The 25,421-nt window shown below is 45.4% G+C and overlaps 1 protein-coding gene across 10 annotated transcripts in view; it reads right to left on the bottom strand.

The window, feature by feature from the left end:
• Nucleotides 1-25,421, bottom strand: part of TEAD1 (TEA domain transcription factor 1) — a 283,716-nt gene that overhangs the window by 52,785 nt on the left and 205,510 nt on the right. For 5 of the 10 annotated variants that reach the window (XM_066250982.1, XM_066250981.1, XM_066250985.1 and 2 more), the window contains 5 exons: nt 15,511-15,522; nt 14,573-14,707; nt 12,655-12,701; nt 11,735-11,796; nt 10,405-10,529 (listed from right to left, as the gene is read on the bottom strand). In XM_066250982.1, coding sequence (XP_066107079.1) covers nt 10,405-10,529; nt 11,735-11,796; nt 12,655-12,701; nt 14,573-14,707; nt 15,511-15,522 — 381 coding nt within the window. The remainder of the gene's footprint in view (nt 1-10,404; nt 10,530-11,734; nt 11,797-12,654; nt 12,702-14,572; nt 14,708-15,510; nt 15,523-25,421) is intronic. The other 5 variants (XM_066250984.1, XM_066250987.1, XM_066250986.1 and 2 more) reach the window with 1 other exon arrangement.

Genomic DNA, 25,421 nt, shown 5'->3' with positions numbered 1-25,421 from the left:
AGAGCCCACTCTCTGAAGTGCACAAAATTGGTCCTCACAAGTGGGGCTGGAGCAGCCTTTGAGGATGCCCATCACCACAGATGCAACAAACCAGAATACAAACTCAACTCCCACAGTGGCCACTGGGGTTTTTATTTTATTTTCCCTCTCTCTCTCTCTCTCTCTCTCTCTCTCTTTCTCTCTCTCTCTCTCTCTCTCTCTCTCTCTCTCTTTTAAAGGACTGCCAATTCATTTTACTCTAGAGACCTCTGATGAGGCAGCTCACTTTTTTGTGGAAAAGGAAGGAAAAGCCCTATGAATCTGCTGGTCTTTGGCATCTGAGCTGCTCCCTCAGGCATGCCTCAGTGCTGCAGTACAATGTCTGACCTGAAGATGGTGGTCTTTTCCTAAGCTTGTTAAAAAATTCCAAGTATTTGAAGAACGTAGTAAAAACCTTGAAAAATGACTGCTGTCAAATAATACCGAGAGAAATTATAATCCACTTAGGAATTTAAAGAAACCAAGACAAATAACTCATGTCAAAGGATGATAATGTACAAGTTGGAACAGAACAAGGACAAATCACCTGCATTTGCTTCCTGTCACGCTCCTGCCAGGACTCTGTCCAGTCGCTACCACGGCCGCCTGGGCAACCTGTGATGACCCCAGGGAGTGGCTGTGGGGCCAAGCCAAGGAACGTGACCTGCATTTTCAGCCCCCTGGGGCACAGGAGAGGCTGGCTACCCTGGGCTCCTGCACCAGTGTGCTCCACTCTATCAGCAGCTGACTGCTCAGAGACACCAGCCCCTTCCGGGTGCTGTCCCATCCCTTCCTTGTGCTCCTCCCAGAAGGGAACACTGAAAACAACAAACTACCAGCAAGGAAGTCCTTCCTTCCTGTGTCTCACACCAGGATGCACCAGCCTCTCCCCCACTTCCCACTTCCACCACTGTCTCTCTAGGGGGGCTGCTGCTTTCTTAGAAAGAGGTGTGTCTTCCCTCAGCAGTGCAGCTGTAAGGGCCACTGGCTGCGTGCAGGGACAGCAACCAGGAAGGCCAGTGGGTGTGGTGCTAACCTGCCAAGAAAAGCAGATGGAGTCTGGCTGGGGCCTCTGCAAAATGTCTATAAAACCCAGATTTCCAGATGCTTTCAATTGCCTCATCCGCAAATGGTAATGAGGAGAGAGGGTGAGTGCCCACAGCAGCTCAGACACGGAGAGTGAACCATCCACTGCTATTGTGATAGGTGCACGAATAAGCCCACAGGACAGCTCAGCAGTCACACAGGATGGTGGGCACAGCACACCACACCCAGGAAGCCATCATTTCAGTCATGGGAAGACTGTCTCCTGTGTCCTGGAAGACCATACTGGGTGCAATGTATGAGAGAAACCCGAGAGAAGCACAAAGTTTGGGCATAGCCAACTCCCAGACCAGCCGGAGCCTTCCTCAGAGAACCTGGAGGGCAAGTGTGCTTTCTGATCGTTTATTCTAAGCACGGGATGCAGACATTAACCACTCATGGGTAGAACCCAGGCTCTGCTGGTTTTGAGCTGTGTGACCTGAGGCAAGCTGCATAACCCTTCTGGGATGACACCTGTCTTGATCATCTCCAGGGGTCAATGTGAAGGTCAAATGAAACAGTAAACATGACAGTTCTGTGTGAGCCTTAGCGAGCTGCCTAGATGCTGGTTTGCAGGTTTACTATTAATGAGATTCATACACAAGCTATGAAGTGGGGTAGAGGAACCTCCTTCCTAAAGGACCAGAAACTAGAGCTGCCAGAACAGCTGTTTCCCATCCATACAGAACCCCACTGTGAGGCGTACAATCAGCCTTAGCAGCCACTGCAGGACTTACAAGCTTCTTTAGAGAAACCCTGCCCTTCTCCACCCTGTCCAGAACATAGACAAGGACCCTCCTGGCAGTTTGGAACTAAAACATTGCTTCTGATCTTGTTTCCTTATTTCTCCAATCTAATCCCCATACAAACCACCAGCCCTTTTTTCTGCCACAGGTCTCATCAATGTTGGACTTCCTTAAAGCTGCACTGGTCACACTTTCCAAAGCCGAGTCAGGATCTGTGGTCTAACAAAGGAATGTTAGCTGGTCTGTGAATTTAAGCCTTTGAAAGAAGCTGTGCATATGTGAAGATTAAGTCATGCTTGGGCTACATCTGACCAACTGCCTTTATGGAAACGAATAAGGTTATCTGCAGGATGGATTTGCAGAACTTCGATGCAGGCTCCCCTAAAGGGGAGAATGCGGGCTCACTCAGGCTGTGAAGACTGCTGACTTACTCCCTCACATCAGGAGGCTCCATGCTCTAGGCTGTTCCAGCCACTTACAGATAAAGAGAAGAGGCCAGAACATTCCAGGCAGCAAAACCCCTAGCTTCCTGGCTGAGGACATGCCCTCATGCAAGCCTGGAAACCCTTCAGGAACTCTCTCCTCCCGGGAAACCAAACCAAGTGTCCTTGCTTTCCTCTTTCTCCAAACGTTCTGACCACCTTCCCCACCTGCCTGCCACCTGATCACGAGTCTTGTCCTCTCCACTCCCCCAGGTGGTGCATCATCATTCTCTGTGAGGTTAATATATGACAAGGACTTGGTACATGGTAAAATCTTCTTAAATGTGTGTTATTGCTGCTACCTTCCCCAAATTCCTCAAGCCATGGGCTCTGGATTAAGACAATGTTCAAATATCCAACGCTGCTATCTATGAGCTGGGTGTGGGGCTGAGTTACTTAAACTTGCTGAACCTCTCTGTTTCCAGTATCCATTTCAACAGGTTTCTTTTGAGGACAAAAAGAAATAGCATTATCACAAAGGCAATCTGCTTCCTTCTCTGTTCTGTGACTTTTCAAATTATACCACTATCCCCAGTCTCAAAAACTGTCATGTCCAATACTCTCATTCCCCACAACTAATTAATCCCCCAGACCTTTTTTTCTTCTTGTGTGTGTGAGAGACAGGAAGGTAAGAGAGAGTGAGCAGCATCAATTTATAGTTGCTTTCACTTTAGTTGTGCATTGACTGCTTCTCGTACGTGCCTTCACCGGGAATCAGACCTGGGGCTCACCTAGACAGCGACCCCTTGCTCAAACCAATGACCTTGGGCTTTTCCTCACCAGTGACCTTTGGAATCAGGTCAATGATCCCTCAATCAAGCTGATGAGCCTTTGCTCTAGCAAATGACTTTGAGGTTTTGAACCTGCAACCTTAGCGTTCCAGGTCTAATGCTCTATATACTGCACCACCACTGGTCAGGTCCCCAAGACCTTTTAATGTTATGAACGCAATGCATATCCCTTCAGTTACTGCCTATGCTCTGATTTGGTCCCTGTCACCCATCTCCTAGCCCCAGCCCATTCTCTGACCTGCTGCAGCTGCCATCTTCCTGAAACACGTATCAGATCACATCTTCTCTGTAAAAATGGGGTGAAAAAAAGGAATATATGTTCTTATTATGCTGTATATGTATTAAAATCTCTGGGAAGATTCATAAGAAGCTAGCAACCTTGACTCTCTACTTGGGGTGAGATAGGAATGAAAAGGAAGCAGCGTCTCCCTCCATTCTTTTATGCTTATATATTTTTGATCACATGAATTTACTACTTACTCAAAATATAATAATTAAAAAAATATTCTGGCTCCCATCTGAGTTTCAATACAGTTCAAAACACCTGGTGAGCAGATCTCCCCAAGCCAGGTCCCTCTACCTGTCCAGCCCAATTTCCGCTACATTTCTACACAACATTCAGGTTCAGACAACATGTGTGGAGTGTTCACTAGGTCCAGGGATGTTAACTGTAACTGTCACAGCAATACGGCAAGAGTGGTCCTACTCTGCCCACTGTACCAGCTGAGGTCAGGCTGAACTGTGAAGTCATTTGCCCCAAATCTTACACCTCCAGCAAGAATTCTGAAACCAGCTTTCTCATTTAACTAGAACCTGTTGTCACCAGAGCACAACAGGAGCGTGTCCTAAGGCCCAAGTGGGAACATCCCCGGCTTCTCCCATGTCCTGCCCCAAACCCTAAGAAGACTCAGAACCACAGGTTGGAAAAGAAGCTCAGAGAAAACCCAGCCCTACTCTCGCCCCAACATGAAGGGCCCTGCTCTGTGCAGCCTGTACCTGGGAAGCTCATACTTTGGAAGGCAGCTGTTTTTCCACTTGAATAATTTTTGATTTCTCCAAAACTACAGTGAAGTGGTTAAGAATACAGAGTGGAGCTGAACTTTGGCACAGCCACTTCTTGGTGGTGAATCTTCATAAAGCACCTTACAGTTTCTGAGCCTCCATTCCTTCCCTGATGGACGGGAGGACCTCTGTCAAAGTGCCTGGCACACAGTGCTCATGCCCCAGCTCAGTGAGGGCTGGCGGCTGTCATCACTGCTATAATGCACAGAGCTGTCTGTTATGAGCTGGATGTGCCTTCCCCATTCAGGTGTGCAATTGTACCACACTGTAAAAATTCTCTTCTTTTTTTGGCAAGACAGCACTTTTTCAAAATCAAGAGAGACAATCTCCTTGTCCCTCCCTCTCCATCCCAGAGTTTTCCCTTTTCTGGCTGTGCAACTCCTACCTAACTCCACCCTCACACTCTCTTCCGGCACCAGTCCTGCTTACTCTGGCATCCAGACCATGACGGGCATTAAACATACCACCTTGTGCCTGGGCAGTCGGAGCCAGCAGGGGTCTGCCAGCTGTGGGGCAGGATGTGTCTGAGCTGTGGGGGAGCGGGAGGGCCTGCCTGTCCCAAGGTAGGGGAGGAGGAATTCCACTAGGCTTTATCAGGAAAGCCACTCCCCATGCACACACAGAGCTCGGCCCACAGCTCACCAAGATTGGGTTTTCATCACTCTCAATCAGCAGCTGCCTAACTCAGTCTCCAGGAACGGGGGTCCTGATTACAGGCGAGGCACTTTTAAATAGCCCACTATGGGTGGAGGATCTTATACTTAATATTTGAAGTCCTTTGATATGCAACACTGAAATCATGTAGAAAGTGTATTTTCAAGCACCACTAACCACTTCTAAAATAGTCTTAGTGTTTTAGATCTTTCTTTCTTCACCCTCTGCTGTTTTTCTCTTAGCTTCTAGTGGAGCCAAAGGTAACAGAGGGACTGACTTGCTGGTCCTCTACCAACATAAACAACCAACTTGGGGAAACACTGCCATCTGGTTTATACTTGACGCAGAGCCAGCAGGGGGCGCTCATCCTCCAGATTATTCTGTCTTGAGGTCCTTAGAGATTACAACCCATTCTACAGTGTGTCCCTAAAGTCATGGTGCACTTTTGACCGGTCACAGGAAAGTGGCAAAAGACGACAGAAATGTGAAATCTGCACCAAATAAAAGGAAAACTCTCCCAGTTTCATACCTACTCAGTGCAGTTCGATGTGGGCTCATGAACAAATTTTTTTAGGGCTCCTTAGGTAGCTATCTCGTATAGCCTCTACAGACTCATCTCTGACTGATGGCCTACCAGAACGGGGTTCCTCCACCAAACTGCCGGTTTCCTTCAACTGCTTATCCCACTGAGTAATGTTATTCCTATGTGGTGGCGCTTCATTATAAATGCGCCGATATTCATGTTGTACTTTGGTCACGGATTCGAATTTAGCAAGCCACAAAACACACTGAACTTTCCTCTGTACCGTCCACATCTCGACTGGCATGGCCGTGAGCTGCTCCGCTGTATACACGGTGTAACGTCATCATCTGCGCATGTGCACATGCTGCCACATCATCCTACAGAAACTGGGAGGGTTTTCCTTTTATTTGGTGCAGATTTCACATTTCTATCATCTTTTGTTGCTTTCCTGTGACTGGTCAAAAAGTGCACCATGACTTTACAGACACACTGTATTACAACTCATTGGGTACAAATGGACTATATACTCTTTGGTTACAATCTCAGGATGTGGAATCAGCAGAGCTGGATCTGAATCCCACTTACAATGTCAGCTGGCTGCCTAACACAGGACAGGCCACATCATATGATTAAATAAGATGATGCACAGTGCTGGCTGTCTCCACAGAGGGTACTACTACTGGTACTATGACTAGTGCTATCAATGCTAAGGGTGGCAGAGTCATGAAGAAGTCTTTAGTGGTGGCAATGATGACCTATGTGGTAAACTGAAGAGTGAATTTCCAGAACAGGGGTCAACAAAGGGAAGCCACCCTGGACTGAGGCAAACTAGGTTTTCCTCTTGGCTTTGTTTCCATGCTGGGAAATAGTACATACACAAGGTTCAAACCTGGCCACAGCCACTGACTACCAGCAAGAAAGCAATCTCTTTAAGCCTCCTCTTCAGAATGGAATAAAATTACCTACCGCATCAGGCTGTGATGAGGACAGAAGAAATTACTAATGAAAATTAGTTAGCACTCTGCACCCAGCTCATTGATTTATTAACTAGCTTTTTACCAGCACTATCTAGAACCCCATGGTTCCAATGAGCCTATGCCATTACACAGAAGTAGGGAGAAATGTGTGTGCATGCCCATAGGTAGACAAAGATCTACAGACTCCAAACAGAGTTGAATTTGCTTAGGGACCTTTAATTATTTGTCACCTTGTTGGTTTCCTTATCAAATTAACATGCTTATTGTCTGATGTTAAATTTTAAGTATATATTTATAGTATAGCTATATTTGTTTAAATGTTCCAGATGAATTTATTTCAGGTGACTAACTTTTTCCCATAGTTGTAACAAAAATATAGTAAAATTAAATTCTGAGAAGCCACAAAAAGTCTGAGAGCCAAGGAAACCATTCACCTGCTACAAGTTTTTCAGTGTGACCTTGGCCCTGAAGTGCCGTTACACATTGGCTGTAACAGCACCTTGTGTTAGCAAGATAAAGTGCATACTATGTAATCTGAGAGGCTGGTGTTTGAGACAGCGTCAAAATGCTTTAAATAATTTTGTCAAATTTCTCCCATTTCAATTTGTCAATCACCTTTTTCCTCAGGGGTCCCCAGCTTCCTCTAACACAAGAACCCTTTTTCCGGACCCTCACATTTTCATTAAGTTCAAATAAATGTGCTATTCGCAATCTGCATGGTTCATTTGTATACACTGAACTCATTTGTGTATCACTGCAAAAATAAGGGTTCATAACACAGCAGTATTAGAAGCGACATTAACAATTAAGCCTGGTGTTACAACTTAGTAAAATAATTTCAGAATAGTGGCACAGTTTTGGATGGCATAACCTGATAGGCATAACTCAAAAGCATAGTACAACAAAATAGAAACATCAACATATATAAGACATTTTCTGAAATTATACTTTTTAATCTAAAGAGCAAGTAATTTTCAATTTTGAAGAAGGATCATTATACCACATAAGCACTTAACATCACCTTATATTCTGTGTGTGTGTGTGTGTGTGTGTGTGTACACGCACACGTATGTATGTACTTGTTTGGGTAGTTACTGTTTGTCTTTACTAGGATAGTGGCTCCATGAGAATATGGACTTAGCTTCCCTTTGCTGTTGAATCCCTAACACCAAAAAAAGGTGCTGGTATGTGGTGTTGAAAAAGTATTTGTTGACTGAATTCCAATTTCTCTCAGTCTCCATCTTGTGTTCTAAAATATAAATATTTTCTTCAAGAGGCCTAAGGGTGTTGACTCACTGCAGGCCTTCCATTTATTTCAGGACCGCTGAAGTCATGTATTCAAGTCCAAGCTCTAGAGCCAAACCTTTAATTCATCAGGAAAAGGCCAATCCAGTGGAGCCATTCAGATTATTATGTGTAATCCTGAGTGTACATGAACCATTATCTCTCGACTCCATTCCAAGGACTTGGTGGGACCGGCCTTTAAAACTATCCACCAACTTGCACTTAACTGCTTTCATACCTCACAGTCATCACCTCTGGAATGTTCTCCCTCGTTCTTCCCCATTGCAGATCAATCCTCTACCTCTCAGTAAGACGGTTACTCCTCCAGAAAGCCTGCCTGTTCCTTGTTAATCACCCACAGTTTTCAATACCCCTCCTTCCTACCAGTCACAACACTTCGCAACGACCTCTTGTGTGATTACTGCGTGCCTGTGTGCAGTGCTGGGGCCCTGCCCGGGAGGGCACTTTGCACAGGCAGGTGCTCATACACGATTATAGAATAGGCTGAAAGAATCTATCAGTGCTTTACAACGTGAAGCCCAACGAACACTAACTGCAAGAGAAAAGGGTCACCTGGGCCCTACAGGTCCATAACTGAAGAGGACAGTCACGATGCGTGGCTGCCATAGGTCTTTAAATTAATTTTTTTAATTGTGATAAAATATTCTATAATCTCTTTACCAGGAAAACAACTACCATCTTGGGACTTTGGCTTCCTCGTGTCTCCGAGTTTTATTTTTTAGGGAAAAGACAAGTCACAAAGAGAGAGATATGTTCACATAGTAGATATGCAGACTGAATACACAATCCAAGAGATCTTCATAATTGGTGTTGGTTTACAATAGTGTCAAAGAGGATACTGAAACAGATTTTGGCTCCTGGTCCCTCTGTTTATTGGCTAAATATCTTCAGTAAGTCATTTACTCAGTTTCTTCACCTATAAAATGGGGAAACAGCAACTACCTCACGACACTGTCAGGACAGAGTGAACCGATCAACGACAAAGTACTAGGCGGGCAAGGAGGTGTTATACGAACATGAACTATGAAAAGCAGAAGCATCACCTGGGCCGAAGCCAAGCCTTCGGCCAAAGAACCATCTACATGCACTTCCCAGAAAGCAGCAGCAGCCTGGAAGCGGGAAGGTAATCTTGTTTCTTTCGATGCCCCAGATAGGGATTTAACCCATCACCTCCACCCTTCCTGTAACACCGCCCCGCGGCTTGAAAAGAGTGATCCAGGTGGCTTTCTCCTCTCTGTTTTCGATAACCTCATGTCTCCCTCCCTGCCTTGGTAGGCCCAATGACCTAGTTTCCATCCCCTTTCTTTTCCCCTCAATTTTGGAGCAGGCTCTGTTTTTCTACCAGCTCCCCAAGTTCACAAGCCATAGAGAGACATGTCAGTGGGCTGGCACTGGGTTCCCCGCCATCTCTGCTCTGGGGGTGGCTGGCGGAAGCCCCTCTGCCCACGGCGTCTCCCTCGCCCCAGCATCAGAGGCTTTCCACCAAGCTCAAGGGAAAACACTCCCGGGAGAGGTCACCTGCACTTTTTCAGTATCTGAGTTATTTACAACAGATGGTGAAATCATTCATGACACTTTTTCCTGGTAACAGAATGACAGCGAGGCAGGAGACACAGAGAAAGCATGGGGCCCATGGGCCTTTGGTGGCTCTGAGACCAGCAAGGTGGGTGAAGTAGAGAACACAGAAAGGAGTTGGGGAAGATCCCAAACACAAACTCACGATTTCTTCCCTCTTTGCCTTGGACCCACCCACACACAGATGCAGCACTCATGCTCACAGCCGAAGCGTGGGAGTGAGGGAAGGGTCTTGGGCTGGCTGGGTAGGAAAGAAGGGAGGCTCCCATATGTGTGGGAAATAATGAACCTGGCTGGGGAACAATGAGGGTGGGCACTCGACGGGTTAGGGAAGACAACAAGAGAGTCCCAGGTGCCAACTGTACTGGTATGCATGACATGACAATGCCCTGCATTCCACGTCAGACGGTTAAAGTGCCGTCTTGTTACTTTTTAAGAAGACAGCAACCTGTTACCTTGAGGAAACATAGGCTTGGAAAGGCAGTATAGAATAATGACTAAATGTTTTAGGCTTGAGTTTTAAAGAGGTAAGTTTGAATCTCTATCAGATAGTAACAGTGTGACTTCAGGAAAATTGCCCTGTTTTGCATCTATCAGACAGCACCCACCCTTACAAGGTTTTGGTGAGGATAAAATGTGATTGTGTACAGGCAGTCCCCCGGTTAAAAATGACACAGGTTCTGTAGGTCTGTTCTTCAGATGAATTTGTATGTAAGTTGGAACAGGTACATTTTCCTATTAAATGCAACTTAGATGTTTGTCTTAACATAATATTTATTTTTACCTTTCTTTGCATATACATACTTAAATATTTTCAAATCTACAAAACCTATCTTGTTGGTAACCCGGGCACTACCTGTATATAAACAGTTTAGCCCAGTACCAGTCATGTGGCAAGGCTCATTAAATGTTAAATTTTTCCAAATGCAAAAGCCTATTCAGGTCCTTCCCCTCACCCAATATTCCTGGGAGTTTCGGGGCCAGAGCATCCATGAACTTTTAGCTTTTAAGTTCCACATGTCTGTCAACGGAAAAACCTTTCACTTCACTGAAAGGCTGCTTGGCTAGTCCTCCCCAGCCCACGCTCACTTGGGTTATCTGGCAGGTGCTAGGGCAGGGGAAAGACCGTGAAGGTGGGCAGGAACGACAGCAAGCTCTGCCTTCGAGGCCCCCTCTGAGCACACTCACCGAGTCCGGGTCCCGCTGCTGCTCCAGGAAAGCAGAGAATTCCACCAGGCGGAGTTTGGTTGTGCCAATGGAGCGGCCCTGCCAGGCAGGGACTGAGGGAGCTGGGGCTGACGCAGGCTCAAACCCTGGAAGACCAAGCGTCACCTTTAGTGATGGCCACCCACCTCCCCTCGGGCCTCAGGCAAATACTGGGGTAAGGCCCTACAGAATGGATGGGTCCGGAGAAAAGGCCAACAGCCTACCCCACCAGAGTCTCATGGTGGAGCTGAGGTAAGTGCAGATGAGAGTCTGGCCAAGGACTGCAGAGTCAGTGTCCCAGAAAAGCACAATGCACGTGGCTCCTCCTAAAGCCGACTTCAGCGCCTGTTAGGGGCTCTGGCATGAGGACACCTAACCCTGGACAAAGGGGCCTAGACGGGGACCAAGACAAAACTGATTCAGGAGTGGAAAGTACCAGACACTTCCTGTGTTTCTCCACCTCATTTCTTAAGACTGCGGTCACCAGCACTATAGATCTTCTCTCAGAATGTTCCATGGTATCGGATCAGAGAGCATTTCCAGTTTGTGGACTGCAATAGAGAGCGGGTCCACCAAATAATTCCACATGCAACATGCGTGTGTGCATGTGTGTGCATGTGTGTGCATGTGTGTGTAGGGGGGAGGGCCAGACAGACCCACGTTTTCTAGTTTGGGATTCCATGTAAGCTCTCTTTTAAAGAAAGGGTAAAAAAGCGTACTAGGAATTGAAACCTACTTATCTAAGAAAGAATGAATAAAACCCTTTCTTGGGACAGATTGCTAATTTGGCCTATTAATGATGTAGAAGCACAGCCACTTCGCCTTCCGAGGATGACCCAGGGCGCTGAATGAAAGTGACCAGGCTTCCCGTTTCCTTAAAAAGGTTATCTGAAGTGTGACTGGTGGTGGCGCAGTGGATAGAGTGTCGACCTGGGATGCTGAGGACCCAGGTTCAAAACCCTGAGGTCACCAGCTTGAGTGCGGGCTCATCAACGTGATCCCAAGGTGGCTGGCTTGACTGCAGTGCTGCCCCCCCCATCAAGACATGAATGAGAAGCAAACAATGAACAACTAAAGTGACGCAACTACAAGCTGATGCTTCTCCTTTCTCTCCCTTCCTGCCTCTCAGCAAGAAGAAGAAGAAAAAAGCATTTGAAGAGCTCTCACAGGGACCTGGGAGGGGTCACCTCTGTGACCCTCCTAAGCTCCAGGTTAACCCCTGCCTTAAGCAAGCTGGGGGTGAGGAGGGGGCACATCGCTCTGCAAGCAAGGGGGTGGTGGGACAAAGTGAGAGGGACCCCCACGGACTCACCTGGAATGGGGGCTGTGACTGCTGGCTGGATGGGGTAGGCCTGCTGCACAAAGGGCTTGACGCTGGGGACAGAAGGATGGAGAGAGTCAGAGACGGTGACTGTGGCAGCAGCTACTCCTCAGTCCTGGCATTGGCCTCCCCGGACTAGGGGCCCAACCTGGGCCCTCCCTGCTGTGAGGTTCCCTGTCTGCAGGTGGGGGCACAGACCAGGAAGAGCTCCATCAGACTGAAAGGGTCCCTCTCTCCCACTGAGAGGGGCCAGCAGGCTGTCAGAGGCCGGACCAGCAAGTCTCACCCAGTTCAGTGGACCTCCACCTCGGAACTTCCCACCCCTGCAGGGACTGAGGTTCGTGGCCACTGTTTCCCGGCAAGGTCTGGGACAAGCTTCAGGCTCTCCTTTTCTAGGACACACAGCTCCCGTTCCTTTGAGAATGTAGGAGTAGGATTTCCTTTCTCTCTTTTTATCCCCTGACTGCCTTCTCTTTCAGTTGACTGAGCTTGCTACCCTGGTCCTCAAAGCATCAGTGGGCTTTTCTATTAGTCGTCAAACCACTGGGCAAACCAGAGTGGAACGGGCTACAGAGTCACCCCCACTGCCCTTGCTCTTGGGCAGGCACTTCTCAGGAAGACCCTCGGCTTTGCCCCAGAGCCACAAAGAAACAAGAATCCTCTTCCTATTTCAAGCTAGATGGCCACTAAACTTCGGGTGGGACTGAGGGATTTCCTATCTCCAGGATCCAAGCAGTCTCTTTCCTGCTACTGGCCTCAGGAGGTAACAGTGGGGATGACTTTGATGATCTCAGGTTAAATCTCCTTTCGCCTCCAGCCTCCGAGGCAGTCTGGTCCTAGGACACACTACTCGGGGTGGACTGTGAGCGGGCCCTGGCTGTTGGTGCCGACCCACTCCTCCTCCGACTTACTCTTGTGAGGATCCTGGCTGCCCTGTTTGTATCATTCCCGGCCAGAACTGGAAGGCAAAAACAAGAGGGTTCAGGATTATGAGTTCACTTCATAGTTCAGGATGTTTATGCATTGCACCCCTGCTAAAGATAACAGGTTCAGAGCATTAACCAGCTGCAGGGACCCTCCATAAGTGCAGACACGGTCACTGCTATGCATAAAATCACAATCTACATCCTTGGTCAGGCTACTCAGAGCTCCCTCTAGCTCCTCTTGCAAATAATCTCCGAGCTCAGGGACCGGGCAGAAGCCTCAGTGTTTTCCTGACACCGGGCAGAGATCTGGGCGTATTGCAGACGGTTCAGGAATATTTCATCTGACAGCTCTGTCCATGTGCCCGCCCACCCTATTACTCTCCACTCCAGTCTGCATTGCTCCCTGTAACATTCTGCCTCCACAGCTCATGGCACCCAGGGCCCAGCTGGAGAGAGAACAAAGCTCAGAACAAGAGGCCGTGTGAGCTCCAAAGAGCAGGGCAGACACACGCTTTGCTGTGAGTCTTCTTGAGGCTTTTGGTACCTGCTGACCCACTGCTGGCAGCAGTACTATGAAACGGAAGTCACAGAGCCCTGGGTTTGAGTCCTGACGTTACTATCCATGTGATTATCTTCAGGCAACCCACACTCTTGTTACTACCATTAAGGTGACCAACTTTTTTACAATAAAAAGGAGGACAAAAATAAATTGAAGAAAACAATATCATAAATAAAAGAAACATTTTATTCATTGCAACAATAATACACTATAATATAAAAAATGCATAATAAAAACATTTGTAATATTTTATATTGTAATTATGCTTACATGCCTATTAATTTTTAATAATAATTGTAAGAAAAAAGTACTCATTTAGACACAAATACGTCACATCACACACAATGGATTGACTCTGTGTCGAATGAATACGGACATTTACAGATTAGTCTTCCAATATCAAAAAGGAGGACATGTAGGAGGACACTTCTTGAGGGAGGACAGAACTTACAAAAGAAGGACTGTCCTCCCTAAAGGAGGATGATTGGTCACCTTACTACTATATAACCTCAGTTTTCTCATCTGTAAAATGGCAATAACAATTAAGAGGCATTTAAGATCATCATGAGAATTCAATGGGACCTTAACCTTTAGCCTCTCAACCCTTGGTAGGTGCAAAATGAAAATGTTAATAGAATGCTTCATCCCTTTAGGGCAGTGATAGTCAACCTGGTCCCTACCGCCCACTAGTGGGCGTTCCAGCTTTCATGGTGGGCAGTAGTGGAGCAACCAAAGTATAAATGAAAAGATAGATTTAACTATAGTAAGTTGTTTTATGAAGATTTATTCTACCAAACTTAGCGAAAACCCTTCATAAAGTACTTGGTAAGTAATTATTATTATATGCTTTGACTTGATGTAACTCTGCTTTATGAATTTTATAAAGTAAAGTCACTTCCCTACTTTATAAATCACCATTACTGTGGAACCGATGGGCGGTTAGAAAATTTTACTACTAACAGAGATACAAAAGTGGGCGGTAGGTATAAAAAGGTTGACTACACTTGCTTTAGAGGCTGGTTGCCACAAAGTGACCCTGAGGACACAGGAACAAAGACCAAGGGCTAGGAAAAAAAAAATCAAAAGAGGCAGATCACACTCAGAAGGGCATGGGAAAGTAATGCTTGATTCAGTGACTTCGGGGACTGAGGCTCCCTCCTCTCCCCTCTTTCTCTCCCTCCCTGCCTTTCTTCCTTTCACCTTCTTGCACCCATCATCAGTTCGCCACAAGGTGGTTCTCTTACACCGGACCCAATCATCAGAAGTGCCAGGTGGACAGCTTTGCGCTCCCTCGGTAACCCCGTGCCCCTAGGGCATCGTTTCTTGAAGCAGGCAGTGACTCACCCCCGGCGCCCCTGGGAAGGTGGGGCGTGGAATCCCAGGCAGCCCCAGCTTGTTGTGAATGGCCGTGGCCGAGACGATCTGGGCTGATGACATGGCGGCCATGTGCTGAAGGGCCTTATCCTTTGCAGTCTGATCCTTGAAGGTGACAGTGACACACAGACTTAATACGTAACGCATGGCTACCAGGCAGCTGACACAGGCACAGCCACGAGCACATGGACTAAAATACAGAGCCACAAAAGAGGCCGGAAAGCAAACATGCACGGGTAAATACACATGGCCAGAAGGCTGACACACGCTGAACCTGCTGTAACTCTGAACACATACTGAGAACACCCAGTGGCAAGGTGTAAAACAACTTTTTGTTTTTTGTAAATCCATCTTCCAACAGAATGGGAAGCCTCTGAGAAGAATGGACAATATATTTATTTTTCCAGCTCCCAAAGGGAGATTTCTTCAATTAGTTAACACATTCAAGGAAAAAGAGCCCCTGGCTTTTTAAGCATCCAGAAGGGAAGAGTGGGGAGAGAAAAAAAGCATGGTCATGGATCTTGGGTAGGAGCATCCAGACTGCGGGGATCCCCTGACTGTGTACGTCATCAAGGGGCCACAGTCCCAGGAGCTGCTGGAGTCATGCGTGGCCTGGAGGCCATGGCAGACGCCTGGTGGGCAAGGCTCAGTGCAGTGGGGCGGACAGGGACGGGACCAAGCAGCATGCTGGCGGGGCGCATGCTCTCTCAGGTATCCCCGCCGTGAGTCTAAGACTACATGGGTTCCTTCTATAGTTGAGGAAATGTGGGATGCTACCAGGTAAGGAGTTTCTCCCTTTCCTAAATGGGTCATTTTTAGAAAAGCCAAGGCTGATAACACAAAGCTAGCCAAAAAGTCTGCCAAGCACAGCTAAAATACAGAATACTCAATTTGATGAAAATACTTACCATGCTTGTCACCTGGATACAACAATAAACAATTTGTTAAAAGGATTGCGTACAAAGGCAAGAGTATTTTCTTTTCTTCAGTTAAAAAAATATATATATATGTATACAAACAATATACTGGGGCATATTAAAATGAGTAGAAGTGTGGGGTTTTTCACATTTTAGGAGGATTGTATGACCCACATGACTATTTAGAAGGGCAATTACCAACAACTGCAACAATCAAAAACTACCTCCAACTCTTCCAAGTGGGTTCTGTGACTTCCCAAGTACAGATGGGAGGAGAGGCCACAGCCCTCGTGGGGGACAGGCCCCAGTGATGCAGGGAGGGCCTCATGCTTGGTAAACATGTCAAGGTTCCTGGATGCTAGTAGAAAGTCTATAAATCTACCTGGCCCCAGAATCCATGAAAGCTGGAACAAAACAGTGACATCAAAACAAAAAGAGCACCTTCCACAGCTGCTACTCAGAATGTAGACAGGGAATGAAGGTCAAGGGAAGCTTCAGGTAAGACACTGAGGACCAGCTGACAGGTGGCTTCAGGACTTACAGATTTACCCAAAGCTGATGAATAAAACATGCTGAGGTGCCAAAGGCAAGGCCAAAAGGAGAAGTGAAAAAACAATTATCCAACCTACAAGACAATTACTAGGGGCTTCTAAAACAGACCACATAGGTGCTCCCAAAGTGGTCTAGACACCACTTTGCCCTGTAACTGCCAGGAATACCATGTGAATTTTCAAAAAGTTTATATTAACTCTTGAAAAAGAGCCTAACATGCATAAATTTTATATATAATATAATGAAAATATAATATAATATAATATAATATAATATAATTTAACTGAAAAAATAATGAGCCTCATGGAACAGCTCTTTGGTGATGCAGCTGGTCATTAGCAGCATCAGTGCAGTTAGGGTTACCTCAATGGAAGGACCATGGGTGACTAGAGTGAGGCTTTTGCCACTTCTGGTCAGATGGCATTCTTCAAGTTGAAGCTACATGTGTCAATCTGCTGAATGCTCTAACCTAAAAGCTAGCTTCCACTAGTAACTTTTGTTTAAAAAGATCTGAAACACTTCAGACACTGAGATGTCCAAAAAAAGACAAATCTTGGAAGTTTTGGGAATTTTATGATAAACTGGCTGGGTGTGTACAAATGTCCCAAAGCCAAACTGAACTGAGCCTAACACAGATCTCAATATCATTCAACCTGCTCTTAGCTGGTCCTGTGGTTTTCCCTGCTACCTGCCTCATTCCCCTCTCAGAGGTAATCCCTGTATACCAAACAGAAAAACCTGGCTCCAGTCACACTTCCTTCTCTGTTACGAATACAAACTCCTTTGTTTCTCTTTGGACTCCAGCCCCTCCTTCCCAAATCACTACTGAGGGGTTATAAATACCCTAAGGTGATTTCTGAAGTAATGTAGATAGGACCCTAGGTGCCTTCCCTAACAGGGAACAAGGCTTACAACTTCCCCAGGCCCTCATTAGGGTAGCTGGGAAACGGCACCCCAGATTTGCTGCCTGCCTGGCTGATGCAGACTCAAGAAAAACTACAAAAGAGCCATGGGTGTGGGCCTATTCCAAAGTCCATCCCAGGACCTCTCAGGCCTGAGAGCTCTGTGTGTATGAAAGGCTGATGACAAAGGCAATTCTGCTCATCCAAACACAGAGACCGTTTTTGTACAACTTGGTGGAGTGACTCAGGAACTGAAAACCCAGGTCCAAGTGGCAATGAGTTTCCTACATCTCCACAGCCCACTCTTACTCTATTAGAGTTGCTTGAGATGTTCCCCTTGGCTAGACTGATTGAAAAGCTCTTTAGAATGTTCATACAGAAGTTTGATACTTCTGTTTTTTAACTGGGAAATCCATCAATGAGGACAGGAGAAATGTCACCAGCTTTGCTGTTTATGTCAGAACATGGTCTTTTTCTTTTGTTAAATAAAGTTCGACTCTCTTATCATCCAGCATACTTGATTGAAAATAAAAGATTCAAAAGCAGGTGAGCGACTGACAGGCTTTTCTATCACACCAACTTGCTCTGTGCCAGGAAAAGGCATGCTTCTCTCCTCTTGCCAAGGAGTCTGGAGACCTGGTTCTATAGCTGCCTCTGCCTGACGTTAATGGTTTGTATTACCTTGGACAAGTCATCTAACACTCTCAAATTTTCTACAAAATAAAGACTTTCCCTCTATTCTCTAAAGCCCTTCTGGTTCTAAAATTATTTGTAACAATGGGTGTGAGTTCTAGCATAAGCAAATACATCTTAGTACATATAGCTAAAACACTGCTAGTGAAAAGCCAGCAGAATATTAAAATGTGGGCAGTGCTTGGGCCCCTATATTACTAGACAGAAAGCCAAGTGTGGAGAGGAAATTGTATCTCAAGTAGAGATTCTTTCTGCACTTGACCTACCTACTTGAGAATAGGTAATTTTCTGCAAATGGACCAAAATGCCCATAGCAGTGATTTCCTTTTTATTCCTTTTCTTTCTTTCTTTTTTTTTTTTTTGGTAGTGGAGATGCTCTGACTACTTAATTTTATGACATCTTTTTTATATATGATATACATTTGAAAATTAAAAAGGTTAATTTTTTGTTGTTGTTGTTTAAAATCTAAAGGAACTCTGCAGATAACAAGCACCACCATGGAGATCTCAAAATCAGAACTGAGAACCCAGCTGTGAACCCACTTATCCTGAAAAAGGAGTAAGGGAGGTGCCGAGCTGAGACAGTTCAGTGGGGAGGGAGCTCTAAATTGTCATTTTTGGTCTAGAGATACGTGTTTGGTTTTGAGGAAATTATAAGTGTAAGGGTCAGACCTGAGTAAAGTGCTTTTCTGTGTGATCTATACTCTAACACCCTGGACTTTTAGGCATTCTGCTCCATCCTCACCGCTCACATCCCCAGACTAAAGGGAGAGAGGGGAGGGTATACCACTAACCTCCCCAAAGACTTAAGCTTAAAAGTATTTTCAAAAATATATGCTACCTTTGTACACAATATTAATTTTATTCTAAAATGTTTTCACACCAACATTTCTGAGATATAGATGAGATTTTATAAAGGATGAGAGAACTATGTTAAGTCAATAATGAGTTATCATCTATGATGTAGCACATTATAGGAAACACTCTGAGTGTGTATGTGTGCATATAAACATGCATGCGTAAGAAAAATGTGTCCTAGGAAAAAAGCTTGGACAACTTCACAATGATTCCTTATTCTTGATTTTAAGCACCTCTATCCCTAGGACGAGAAAGAGTGGGACCACAGACAGCTGAATGTGTTGGGAAAATAAGAAAAGGCAAATACTCTTTTTCCAACTGAGCTCTAACTCCAGCCTATGACACGGAATGTAGGAAACGTTCATGAAGCAGGCGACATGGTCTAAGACTGTTGATGTGCTGCTAAGAGCAAATGGCCTATCTGACCTAGCAATGAGGGCAGACCAAGGACTCCAACTTGGGGGGCATGTCTCAGTACCCACTCAACTCTCCTTCCTATCCAATTTCTGGCACGCCATGCTATCAATGGCCTCACTACCTCAGCCACATGGGGTCATACATAAACTCCTCAGCCCAAAGCCTTTCAAATTGTTATTGTTACTAAGTAAACAGGCTTTCATATTTCATGAAGCAGAGCAAGGCTGCTGTGACAACTCTGGGTTCAGCTGACTGCCTCTGCTTGATGTTTGGAAAATGTCTACATGTAATATACATGATGAGAAGGCAGTCTCATCTCAAATGCACATGGCTGGAGTATTGTGCTCTTCAAAATCAAGGACATTTTATGAATCAGTTTCTTTCTAATCAATTTCTTTCTCCTTTGCTTCTCCAGCTTTTGATTATTTGGGGGAATCAATTCTCTCATAGTTTATAGGCACTAACCATAAACAATCTGTAAAGATGATATATAAAACGTCACATGCTTGTGTGTATAATATTATAGCTGTCATATATGGAATTTTAATGAATAGCCCATTAAACCAATATATTCCAAACAGTTTATTCAGGGGCTATCATTTCAGGATTTAAAGATACCGCTCTAATTTATTCATATGGAAGTCTACCAACACATCAGGAAAAATACATAAAGTTAAGAAAAAATAGACCATGGATTCAAAAACTCTTGATAGCTATTAAATGTCTTTCTCCAAATATACTTTTTCCAGCAATATAAAAATATAGTGCAAGAGAGGAAAGACAGCAATTTGCTTGCAAAATCACTTTTGCAGAAAAAGATAAAACACAGACTACTTTCCTAAGAAGTAATTTTACAGATGCTGTTTCTAATCTTGCACTATGTGGATTCACATGACCTCTGCAATTATTAGCAGTAGCCCCTGAGCAGATAAAAATCACACAACACTATGAGGGTTTTGGAGAAAGGATGAAGGACACTTAAATTCTTCTAGCCATGATCTCCAATTTGCTTATCATTAGAGAAAGCAGGAGTAAACACAAAAGGGGGCTATTTCGGTCAGGCGAATGCCGAGGAGAGAAGGCACATTCATACCTCTCCTGACTTGCCATGTAATGAGGAGCAATTAATTCATCCTATTGTATTTCAAAATGCCAAAGACTCCATTCACATCAAAGAGAAATGTTTCAAGGCTTCTGCTATTGTTCATTTTTAAATGTACTGAGCTATATTTAGTATTTGATAATTGTCAATAGTGTTTTCTTTTATTCTGATATGCGGCTTAACATCATTAAGGACTGTACATGAGATCCAGATGATTTGTAGGTGTGCTTGATGACTCTCTACCAGGAAGCCTGGGAATTAGATCAGCTAATGTCAGGTCTGGGTGTTGGAGAGAAGTAACCCTTCTGACCTTAGCTCCCTTTCCTTCAAGGGTGACAGCAAGAGGCAGAAAGTAAATATTCCCTGAAAACTGGAGGAACCCAAGCAGGCAGCAAGCTCAAGCTTAGCTCCAGACCGAGTGCCAGCTCCCACCACTCACCTTCTCTGTTTAATCCAAACATCCAGATACAATGAAAAAAGGGCTTGGTTAAGGGGAGACAATGTGCCTGACCAGGTGATGGCACAGTGAATAGAGCATCAGACTAGGATGCGGGGGACCCAGGTTCGAGACCCTGAGGTCACCAGCTTGAGCACGGGCTCATCTGGTTTGAGCAAAGCTCACCAGTTTGGACCCACGGTCGCTGGCTAGAGCAAGGGATTACTCGCTCTGCTGTAGCTCCACGGGCAAGGCACATATGAGAAAGCAATCAATGAACAACTAAGGTGTCGCAATGAAAAACTGATGATTGATGCCTCTCATCTCTCTCCGTTCCTGCCTGGCTGTCCCTAACTATCCCTCTCTCTGATTCACTCTCTGTCTCTGTAAAAAAAAAAAAAAAGGCAGGGGGAGGGGAGACAATGCAAAAACATCTCAAGCTAAGGAACGGAACCCTCACCCTTGACCAGTACTCTTTGGGGAGGCACCATGACATCATGTAAAGAGCTTAGGTTTGGTGCCAGGTAGCCCCGGAACCAAATTCAGACTTGTGACCCTGAGCAAGTCTTTTAGCCATTCAGAGACTCTGCTTCCCCATTTATAAAGTGAGGATAACAACACCTACCTTCAGGGTAGAGAATTATATCAAGCACTCTGCAGGACCAGCAGCCTTGTCATTCTGGGAACTTGTAATCTATGGGACCCACATGACTAACCATCTAGGCTTGATCCTGCTCAAAACCTGAAATGCTTAGGCACCCTGGTCCTGATTAGGTACATAATCCCGGGCTCAACTGTTATTCTAGGGCATTGTTTACACTGGAAGCCAGTTAACAATGGGATTTCTCTCAGAAGGGATAGAAATGTGGAAAGAGGCTGTTTCTAATGTGTCCAGTCCTCTAGTTTACACTGAAGTTCTGCCCTGCCACACCGCTGATGAGAGGTTCTAATTCTATCGCACCCAAGCAGGAGAGATTACTTGTCTCTAAATCTTAGTTTTTACTCAGTTAAATAAAAAACAAAGTAATCAAAATATCACCAGGGAGACAGGGTACATGTCATGAATGCAACAGAACTCCCTGAAGATTGAGAGATGCCAGAAAAAGCAATGGATCATTTCCCAAATCCTGTGACAAGGCCAAGTGCCTCGGTGCTGGAGCCATGACCAAGTGGCTGTTCCAGGCGTTCTTCACCTTGTGCACTGCTAATGGCCACCGACTGATGGAGCAGAGTGGCTCAGAAGGCCGTGGGAGCACCAATGGGTGAAGCAAAGTGCATCATCCCTGTGGCCTGGCCCATTCCTGGATGAAATCCGTGGTGATACAAGCTGCAGTCAGCAGTGTGGACCCCAGCAATACCTCAGCAAGTTTTGAACTCTTCAAGAGAATTAAATCAATAGTTTGAACTTTAAGCTCTCGGTTTATTGGAAGGAATGGCAGATTGGGAAGAATGGCCTGTTTGGAAATTAAATCACAAAGGCTTCCTAGGTGAGAATGAAGAAAATGGCTTTGGGGAGCACATGTAGCTCATAAATTAGTCACCAACGGCTGGAAACAATCAGGGAAACTCAGGCCTTTTTCTGCTCTGCTGGGATGATGCAACGTAAGCAAGTATAGGCTTCTCTTTAATATACACCTGGAGCTTGACACGAATATGTCTACTACCCAAAATGTAGCCTGCTGAGGTGAGGGGCAGAGTGAAGACTCCCCTTCTTCTTACTACTGTCCTGAGTCATGCTCGCACTCACCAAAACACACTCCAGACCAGAAATGGCCTGATCCATCTTCACAGAAAGATGATGATGGTTCCGAGTGGTGGTGGTCTGCAGAGCTTGGCTATGGTTCCCACAAGCCTCTAAAGCCATCAAATAAAGTACTGTCTTTCTGCTGCTATTGGGTACAGGAAGTCTGTGGGCAGGGCCTGGACAATCTCAGGACAATTGACTGTATAGAGAGAGCAGGAAACTCTAAGTAGGAACTCAGAGTAGGAAAGAAAAGATTGCTTAATACAAGGAGAATACTTCTGTGTTCTTTCTGCATGCTGGGATAATAAATCCCTGGAATTTAAAAAACACTGTTAATGAGGCCCTGGCAGGTTGGCTCAATGATCATGCATCAGCCCCATGTGTGGATGTCCTAGGTTCGATTCCTGGTCAGGGCACACAGGAGAAGCAAGCATCTGCTTCTCCACCCCTTCCCCTCCTTCTCTCTCTCTCTCTCTCTCTCTCTCTCTCTCTTTCTCCTCCCACAGTCATGGCTTGACTGGTTCATGCACATCATCCCTGGGCCCTGAGGAGGGTTCTGTGGAGCCTTCACCTCAGGTGCTAAAAATATCTCAGTTGCAAGCATCAGCCTAAGATGGGGGTTGCTGGGTGGATCCTGGTCAGGGCCTATGTGGCAGTCTGTCTCTCTGCCTCCCCACCTCTCACTTAATAAAACAACAACAACAACAACAAAAACACTGTTAATGACCTTTTGATGAATTAATGATGAGTGAAATAATTCAAGGTAGAGAATAATTTCTAAACTTTCAGGCCAGTCCTGAGACCAAATCAAAGTCTTCATAGACAGGCAGCAGCCTCTCACTGTTCAAATGAAGTGAGGGGCTGAAGCAGGAGGAAGGCAGGAGGTGCTAGACTATAAAGGAAACTGGAGTGGGTGACACTGCTGTGGATGCTGCTGGTGACAGAAGGTCCAAGAGAGATCTCTAGGTCAACACCCCTGGAATTCCTAAATGCATTCTCCACAGACCTGTAAGCCACTTGTATAGTGGAACTGCATGAACCCTCCTCCTGTCTTCCAACTAGAACCAGGCCTACCTGCAAAGCTTTTGGTCATCTAGAACCCACCGTGGATCTGAAGAGTGGTGGGTCAGAAGGATTTCGTCTGGGCAGGGGACAAACAAACATGGTACTCCCATCGCTGAGAAATGCCTCCCTTAAGATAATCTCTCTTCTCGAGCAGCAGTTAGCGCTCTGACTTCTCTCTTAAAAATTTTTAAAATTAAAACAAAACTGAAAGTATATGCTTAATGTCCAAAATTCTGGCACTCTGGTCACAAACGGCTTGGATTTCCTTATCCATATTAGCAGGCCTTTGAATCTCAACTGCACTCTGCTGACCCCTTCAGCCCTTTTCTCTCCTGTGCAGTCTCTGCTCCTGGTTCGCCTCCACCTGCTCACCCCACTCCATCCTCACTTCACTGTTCCTAGATTGCTGCTCCCTTGCATCTCTCCCTCCTGGTTCTGTCTGTATCCAGGGCCATCCCCACTGTTGCCCAAGTCTGTCTTGGTTTAGGCTGCTATAGAGTATAAAGAAAAAATCCCATTGGTGCCTTGGCTTCAGAACAAATTCAGAGTAGACAGTGAGTAACAATCTAGATTAGTTTTAGGACAGAGGCAAAGGAGGAGAGAGATTCATTGGATTTTATTTTTCCCAGGGAAATAAATGATAAGGAAAGACACTGCTGGTACAGAAATGGGGGAGGAGGGAGACTGAGACCAATTGGGGAATGAGAGAGGGTAGAGGGAATTAGAAAACACAAGAAAAATTTTTGTTGGTTTCTTTCACTTAACAATAAAAATAAAAAACTTAGCTTGACTGGTGGTGGCACAGTGATAAGAACATTGACATGAGATGCTGAGGTCACAGATTTGAAACCCCAAGGTCGCTAGCTTGAGTGCAAGGTTGCCAGCTTGAGCCTGAGACCACTGACATGATCTCATGGTTGCTGGCTTGAGCACAAAGTCACTAGCTTGGCTGGAACCCCCCAATCAAGGCATATATGAGAAGCAATAAAAGAACAACTAATGTGCCACAACTATGAGATGATGCTTCTCATCTCTCTCCTTTCCTGTTTGTCTCTGTCTCCCTAACTTAAGAAAAAAACAACTGTCAAAATAAAAATGATCATTTCCAGATAGTACAAATATGAATGTTTAATATGGCCTTCTCCACACTTAACTTTTTGTTGCATTTTAAATTTAGCAACAATGAAAACTTCATGGTTAGTTTTGATGTACACCTTCAGTTACACTTGTCATTACTTTAAGAGAACCCAACCTTTAATAACCTAAGTTTTATTTTTGTTTTTGTATTTTTCTGAAGTTGGAAACAGGGAGGCAGACAAACAGACTCCCACATTGCCCGACCAGGATCCACCCGGCATGCCCACCAGGGGGCGATGCTTGGCCCATCTGGGGCGTTGCTCTGTTGCGACCAGAGCCATTCTAGCGCCTGAGGCGGAGGCTACGGAGCCATTCTCAGCACCCGGGCCAACTTTGCTCCAATGGAGCCTTGGCTGCGAGAGGCGAAGAGAGAGACAGAGAGGAAGGAGAGGGGGAGGGGTGGAGAAGCAGATGGGCACTTCTCCTGTGTGCCCTGGCCGGGAATCGAACCTGGGACTCCTGCACACCAGGCCGATGCTCTACCACTGAGCCTACCAGCCAGGACAATAACCTAAGTTTTAACAGCTGCTTTTGAAAAGATTCAGTGTACACTTTCAGACTCAATTAGAACAGAACTTGTGGACATAATTTACTCTGCTTTCCTCTTTGCTCAGTTCTAATGGTACCTCAAGGTCCATGAGGCTTTCTTTAATCCCCCTACTCTCAGAATTAATCATCCTCTCACTACAAAGTCTTTGTACTACTCTGGTAAATTTCTACTGCAGAGCCCCACCTGCCCCCAGCAAAGAATCAAGAATCTACTGAAAATCTTGTATTCACCCCAAATGTAGCCAAAAATAACAGAAAAGTTTAGTGTCCCTCAGTTTATCATATAACTCCATGCCTGACATCTACTAACAAGTCAGGAACATGCTGGCTTCTCAATGAAAAGTTTACCGGGCTGAACTGAGTCATCGTTTCTGCACTTTTAGAGTTCAAATCTACATAGAATCTTAAACTTTTACCATAACAGATTTTGTTAGAAAAATTAAAATT

Source organism: Saccopteryx bilineata, chromosome 1, assembly GCF_036850765.1.
Source record: "Saccopteryx bilineata isolate mSacBil1 chromosome 1, mSacBil1_pri_phased_curated, whole genome shotgun sequence".
NCBI lineage: Eukaryota > Metazoa > Chordata > Mammalia > Chiroptera > Emballonuridae > Saccopteryx > Saccopteryx bilineata.
Note: the sequence above shows the minus strand (reverse complement) of the source record. Positions and strands in the feature narration are given on the sequence as shown.